Here is a 7,598-nt window from a genome sequence, read left to right on the forward strand (position 1 = left end):
AAAAAAAAAAAAAAAAAAAAAAAAAAGAGAGAGAGAGAGACAGAGAGAGAGAAAAAAAAAGAGCACTTCCAGAAGAGTGGTATAGAGTGGTGGCTTTGACAGCCTAAGTACCACAGTTCAAGAGAAAACAGTAGGATTTGGTAGAAGCAAATTAGACAAAATTTTATTTTATTCAAATTGAAGTCGTTTTCTTCAAAACATACTTTACACCCGTATGCCTTGTCAGTTTAATGAAACTTCTGATCTTCCCAGAAGAGCTGAATAGGAAATTCTGCCACTTCTGTCCAAGTTCTTTCCTTTAAATTCAAAATTTAGACTGAGCTAACAAATTCTTCTCTTTACCTGACTCCCCTATCTCCCATAGTCAGTTGAAACTAAAGCTACAAAAATGTCACGGCAGTTCTCCCTTATCAGGATAGAGATTGCATTCTTACCCTTCATCTTCATTCAACATACATTTATTGAGGATCTGCTATTTCTTGATGTGTTCTACACTAGAGAGGTATAAAATAAATAAGATCCTGACTTCAAAAAATGTCTAGCCTAATCATTTGGTGTTTTTCCTCCACTTCCTATATATGTAAGGGCTATGACATAGTCCAATTCTGTAACAGAGGTTCATTACAGCAGAGAATCTCAACCAAATGATTCTAATACCTTACCTCTACGCTTGCTACCTCAACTATCATTGATATTATATACAAGAAACAGGAAATTATAAGGTGATATCACAACTGAATCACAAGTACAATATTTAATAGAAGTATCTCCAAAATGTTACAGAGCACAGAGGAAAAGTAAACTAATTCTGCCTAACGACAGTTGGGAAAGACTGCCAAAGGTATAACCTTTGTGCGTGTTCTTGAAGAATGAACAAGACTCAACAGCTACCAAAACAGATATATAGACCAATGGAACAGAACAAGAGTCCTCAGAAATAATACCATACATCTACAACCATCTGATCTTTGACAAACCTGACAAAAATAGGGAAAGGATTCCCTATTCAATAAATGGTGCTGGGAAAACTGGCTGGTCATATCCAGAAAACTGAAACTGGACCCCTTCCTTACACCTTATACAAAAATTAACTCAAGACGGATTAAAGACTTAAACGTAAGACCTAAAACCATAGAAAAAACCTAGGCAAAACCATTCAGGTGATAGGCATGGGCAAAGACTTCATGACTAAAACACCACAAGCAATGGCAACAAAAACTAAAATTGATTCATGGGATCTAATTAAACTAAAGAGCTTCTGCACAGCAAAAGACACCAGAGTGAACAGGCAAACTACAGAACAGGAGAAAAATGTTGCAATATAACCATCTGACAAAGGGCTAATATCCTGAATCCTCAAAGAACTTAAATTTACAAGAAAAAAGCAACCCCATCAAAAAGTGGGCAAAGGATATGAACAGACACTTCTCAAAAGACATTTATATGAACAAAAAACACATGAAAAAAAGTTCATCACTGGTCATTAGAGAAGTGCAAATCAAAACCACAATGAGATATCATCTCACACTAGTTAGAATGGTGATCATGAAAAAATCAGGAAAAAACAGATGCTGGAGAGGATGTGGAGAAAGAGAAATGCTTTTACACTGTTGTTGGGAGTGTAAATTAGTTCAACCATTGTGGAAGACAGTCTGGCTATTCCTCAAGGATCTAGAACCAGGAATACCATTTGACCCAGCAATCCCATTACTGGATATATACCCAAAGGATTATAAATCAGTCTACTATAAAGACACATACACATGTAGGTTTATTGCAACACTGTTTACAATAGCAAAGACTTGGAACCAACCCAAATGCCCATCAACGATAGACTCGATAAAGAAAATGTGGCCGGGCGCGGTGGCTCACGCCTGTAATCCCAGCACTTTGGGAGGCCGAGGCGGGTGGATCACGAGGTCAAGAGATCGAGACCATCCTGGTCAACATGGTGAAACCCCGTCTCTACTAAAAATACAAAACATTAGCTGGGCATGGTGGCGAGTGCCTGTAATCCCAGCTACTCAGGAGGCTGAGGCAGGAGAATTGCCTGAACCCGGGAGGCGGAGGTTGCGGTGAGCCAAGATCGCGCCATTGCACTCCAGCCTGGGTAACAAGAGTGAAACTCCATCTCAAAAAAAAAAAAGAAAAGAAAATGTGACATATATACACCATGGAATACTATGAAGTCATAAAAAAGGATTAGTTCATGTCCTTTTCAGGGACATGGATGAAGCTGGTGGAAACCATCATTCTCAGCAAACTAACACAAGAACAGCAAACGAAACACTGCATGTTATCACTCATAAGTGAGAGTTGAACAAGGAGAACACATGGACCCAGAGAGGGAAACATCACACACTGAGGCCTGTCAGGGGGTGGGGGGCTAGTATTAGGAGAAATACCTAATGTAGATGACAGAGTGACAGGTGCAGCAAACCACCCTGGCACATATACGCCTGTGTAACAAACCTGCACGTTCTGCATATATACCCCAGAACTTAAAGTATAATAAAATAAAAAATAAACTTAACAAGAGGCATTCTAACAATAAAGGACATGCCAAGCAGAGGCAATAATATGCAGAAAGGCATGGGGAAAAAGGGTAATGACACCATGTCTAAGGAATGGCCTGAGAGGGGAAAATACTTTAGTATACTGTGTATGGAAGACAGTGTGAGAAGGTGATGCTGGAAAAGTAGGTCAGGACAAATTATAAAGGACTTCATGGTGCTTCATATGCCAAGACAACATGAGACTAGAGTTAGTGGGCTGTGATTGGTTTGTAGATAAAGGAACATGATCAGTTTATTTTGCTCAGATATACCAAAAAGGGAAGACAGACAAGTAGGGAAATCAAGTTAAAGTTCAAGTGAGAGATAAGAGTCTGATCTAAATCAACAAGAATAAAGAAGAAAACAGATTTCAGGAACATTTTTTAAAATGCTGACTGACTAAATATAAGCAATGAAAAGGCAGTCAAGAATGAGTAGGTTCTACTTAGGACTTGAGTACATATGTGGACGTGCCAGTCAAGAGGAAATAGAAAGCAAAAAGGGGTGGGACTGAGGGAAACAGCAGTTTTAAACATACTGAATTTGAAATGTTTGTAGAATATGTAAGTGGAGATATTTGAAAGGTGGCAGAAAATGTGAGTTATCACATATTGCCTCAGGTAGGCTTAGAAATGTAGTTTTTTGAGACAGGGTTTCACTCTGTTGACCAGGCTGGCATGCAATGTGGCACGATATCGGCTCACTGCAACTCTGCCTTTCGAGCTCAAGTGATCCTCCTACCTCAGCCTCCCAAGTAGCTGGGACTACAGGCATGTCACCACTATGCTCAACTAAGTTTTGTATATTTTGTAGTGACGAGGTTTCACCACATTGCCTCTCAAACTGCTGGGCTCAAGTGACTGGGTTTCACCATGTTGCTCAGGCTGGTCTTGAACTGGTGGGCTCAAGTCATCTGCCCACCTCAGCCTCTCAAAGTGCTGAGATATAGGTGTGAGCCACCATGCTTGGCCCTAAAAATATAGTTTTAAAAGTCCTAGTATACAGCATTTAAAGCCATGAAAATAGATGCAATTACAAAGGAAGAGAACACAGAATAAGAAAAAAATAATAATAAATGGAAAACAAAACCTTTAAAAACAGAAATCATGGACAGAATCTGGTTTAAGTGTCACTTAATCCCAAATCTCACAGTCTATCAAAACTATACAAATACAATTTCTCCCTTTAGGAGACTTAAACGTGAATAAAAAAATTTAAGAACTACTTCAAATTACACAAACCATTTCTATAACAAGGAACATTGTAATGTTTGCTTAATTATATGTAATAAAGATCTAGGCTGACTGTGTCAATAAAAGCACAAAAGACAAATTCATACATTTATTTAATGATTACTTGTTTAGGTACATCCTTATTGTTACCTGGAACTATTTAACACAGCAAATTTTTTGCAAGACTTCCTACTGGAAAAATAAACATAGTATCTGCAAAACTCATATATTCATCTAAAAATTAGTCTTTCTTTAAAAGGAAACTAATCTTAACAAAAGGCCAAATAAAAATGCAGGGTAACCTTAAGCATTTTACAGATATCTTTGTATTAAAACATGATTGAAGTATATTTAACTTTTCTAAAACATTAACATATTTTATAATTGTAATAGTATTTCTGTAAAAAATATTTACTTAACAGCATGAGGTGGCCAAGCCATTTTTATTTTATTAAGAATTAAGGTCTCTATTTTATGCCCAACAAAGTTTCAAAATTAATATACATTGAGCATTCCTACTCCAAAATCTGAAACTTTTAGAGCACAACATTTTTCACAAGTGAAAAATTCTACATGTGACTGCACGTGACAGGCTGCAATCAAAACAGTCAAAACTTTGTCTCATGCACAAAATTATTAAAAACCGTGTATGAAATTTCCTTCAGGCTATGTGTATAAGGAGTATACAAAACATAAATGAATTTCATGTTTAGACTTCAGTCCCATCCCCTAGATATCTCATTACATACAGGCAAATATTGAAAGGTCCAAAAAACGACAAAATCGAAAACACTTGTGGTCTCAAACATTTTGGATAAAACATACTCAACCTGTAGAGAGAGAGATCATCAAAAAGAAGACCCAAAACAATAAAACAAAGCAAATCTGGATAATAGCTGCATCATTATTAGATGATTTACTAAAGTATTAATGAGAAATATATTCAATTCCTCATAATATAAACTAAGAATTTTCTTTCCTTGAAACAATAAAATGGTACCTAGCATACATGCAGCCAAAGTATATACGTATGTTGAATTTTCCTGCCTATCTCTTTTTAAGTAATCTGAAATGCTGAAATTCTTTGAGAATTTATTTTAATATTACATCAAAAAATTCATAGTATGTATTCAATCAAAAAATATTTGTTAAGTGCTTACTACATTTAGGAACAAAAATGTATAAGACATGGTCCCTGCCTTCATAATCATTGCAGTATTACTGGGATGATAAACTAAACACATATAAAAAGTATGACCAAATAAAACCGATAAAAATTAGAATTATATACATTCCTTACCTGTACAATCTTGTGCAACATAAATAGTTATTCCTTGTAAATCTGGGTGTCTTGCTTCTTCAACTGCTTTTCTGAGAAAATAACAAGCATTATCTTTCAAAATCCTAACATTTCCTATTGGTAATAAAGATTTAATTTAAGAAGGAAAAAGGTCATCATTTTTGTGATGTTCTTACTCAACTCATAGTGTCTGCTATCAAAAACTATTTTCTGAATGGTATCAGAAATCAGATTAAAATTTTCAAAGTTGAATACTACATTAAATTACTCAAAGAACATTAAAACATAAATCACAAAATAATTTTAAAAATTATTGGGTATAAAGCTCTACTCCTCTCCCTCCAAAAAGAAGTATTTCTCTCAATCACTCACCTTACCAGTGGTATGAATACGCTACAAGATATGCTGCAAATTAACTTACATTACTGACTAGGAGTCAGTTACTGTGTATGTCCTCTGGTACACTTAAGAAAGTTTTCATTCTTTAAGCAATAGCATGACTTTTTTTCTACATTCAAAAACCTATATAACCTGAACAAATGAATTTTCTAATTTCAAATCTTAAAATTGTATAAGTAAAACTGTAAATTAAAAAATATTCCTGGAGACAGGCCTAGCCTCCCAGTCTCCATCTTTCTCCTGTGCTGGATGTTTCCTGCCCTCATGATGATGAAAGTGATAATGTAAGCAAATTTTTTGCTTTCTGTTCCCATGACATTACGTTCTGCTGGCCTAGAGGTCTTAGTTCCAGAGGGAGGAATGCTGCCACTAGGAGACACAACAATTCCATTAAACTGGATGGTAAAATTGAACAGAATGGGCTCCTCCTATCTTTAAGTCAACAGGCTAAGAAAGGAGTTACAGTGTGGGGTGGGGTGACTGACCCAGACTATCAAGATGAAATCAGTCTACTTTTCCACAATGGAGGTAAGGAAGAGTATGCATGGGACGGGTGTGGTGGCTCACGCCTGTAATCCCTGCACTTTGGGAGGCCGAGGCAGGTGGGTGGATCATGAGGTCAGGAATTCACGACCAGCCTGGCCAAGATGGTGAAACCCCTGTCTCTACTAAAAATACAAAAATTAGGTGGGCATGGTAGCAGGGGCCTATGATCCCAGCTACTCAGGAGGCTGAGGCAGGAGAATCACTTGAACCCAAGAGGCAGAGGTTGCAGTGAGATATTGTGCCACTGCACTCCAGCCCGGGCAACTGGGCGAGACTTCGTCTCAAAAACAAACAAAAAAGGGTATGCATGGAATACAGGAGACCCCTTAGGGCATCTCTTAGTACTACATGACCTGTGATTAAGGCCAATGGGAAACTACAACAGCCAATCTGGGCAGGACTACAAATGACCCAGACCCTTCAGGAATGAAGGTTTCAGTCACTCCACCAGGAAAAAAACCACGACCTGCAGACGTGCTTGCTGACAGCAAAGGGAATACAGATTGGGTAGTAGAAGGTAGTCATCGATAGCAGCTATGACTACCTGACCAGCTGCAGAAACGAGGACTGTAATTGTCATGATTATTTCCTCTTTCTTTTGTTAAAAACATGTTTCTGCAGGTATACACTTGTACTGAGAAAATATCTTCATTTGATTTCCTTGTCCTTTATCATGTGACATAAGATTTATTGACTTTATATCAGGATTTAAGTATTGCTAACTTTATGTGATGGCATTTGGGTTGGGGATTGGTTCGTTTCTGGGTGTATGAACAATAATTATGACCTTATGATTGTCTTTATTTGAAGACTATGTGTGATCTCAGGAGATGTGCATGGGTTCAAGTTGATAAGGGGTGGACTTGTGATGGTTAATACTAAGTGTCAACATGATTGGATTGAAGGATGCAGGGCGTTAATCCTGGGTGTTCCTGCAGGGTGTTACCAAAGGAGATTGATTAGCATTTGAGTAAGTGGGCTGGGGAAGGTAGACCCACCCTTAATCTGGTGGGCAGAATCTAATCAGCTGCCAGCAAATATAAAGCAGGCAGGGAAACGTGAAAGGCTGAAAGGGGCCTGGCCTCCCAGTCTACATCTTTCTCCTGTGCTGGATGCTTCCTGCCCTCGAACATCATCAGACTTCTAGTTCTTCAGTTTTGGGACTCAGACTGACTCTCCTTGCTCTCAGCTTGCAGACAGACTGTTGTGGGACCTTGTGATCCTGCTTTCTTAGTTGAGCTGTCTTCCTGAGGTTGTTTGGAGCCGCTGTGTCATGGGTAAAGAGCTCCCTAAAGCCAGTTCCAACGAGCCCACGCTGAATATCAAGAAGTCTGACAAATTCTTCAAACACAAGAAGCCCACCAATAATGTGCTGGTCTTTTTGATCAACTGACAACTGAGCAGGCACAGAAGTGACATCGACCTGTCAAGGTGGCTGTGGATGCTGTCATAAAGCAACTCCAGGGTGGACATGGCCTTGGACAAAAAGTCATGTGGCTTATGTGCTGAGGCCTGCCCAGAATTTAGAGAAATTAAACATAATTAGAACAATAAAGTCCTCCCATG

The 7,598-nt window shown here is 38.1% G+C and overlaps 1 protein-coding gene and 1 pseudogene across 10 annotated transcripts in view; one reads left to right on the plus strand and one right to left on the minus strand.

The window, feature by feature from the left end:
- Positions 1-7,598, minus strand: part of ATG4C (autophagy related 4C cysteine peptidase) — a 193,654-nt gene that overhangs the window by 151,256 nt on the left and 34,800 nt on the right. For all 10 annotated transcript variants that reach the window (XM_037743126.1, XM_037743122.1, XM_037743121.1 and 7 more), the window contains one exon: positions 5,088-5,158. In XM_037743126.1, coding sequence (XP_037599054.1) covers positions 5,088-5,158 — 71 coding nt within the window. The remainder of the gene's footprint in view (positions 1-5,087; positions 5,159-7,598) is intronic.
- LOC119473140 lies at positions 7,187-7,592 on the plus strand (annotated as a pseudogene).

Source organism: Cebus imitator, unplaced genomic scaffold (assembly GCF_001604975.1).
Source record: "Cebus imitator isolate Cc_AM_T3 unplaced genomic scaffold, Cebus_imitator-1.0 Scaffold135, whole genome shotgun sequence".
NCBI lineage: Eukaryota > Metazoa > Chordata > Mammalia > Primates > Cebidae > Cebus > Cebus imitator.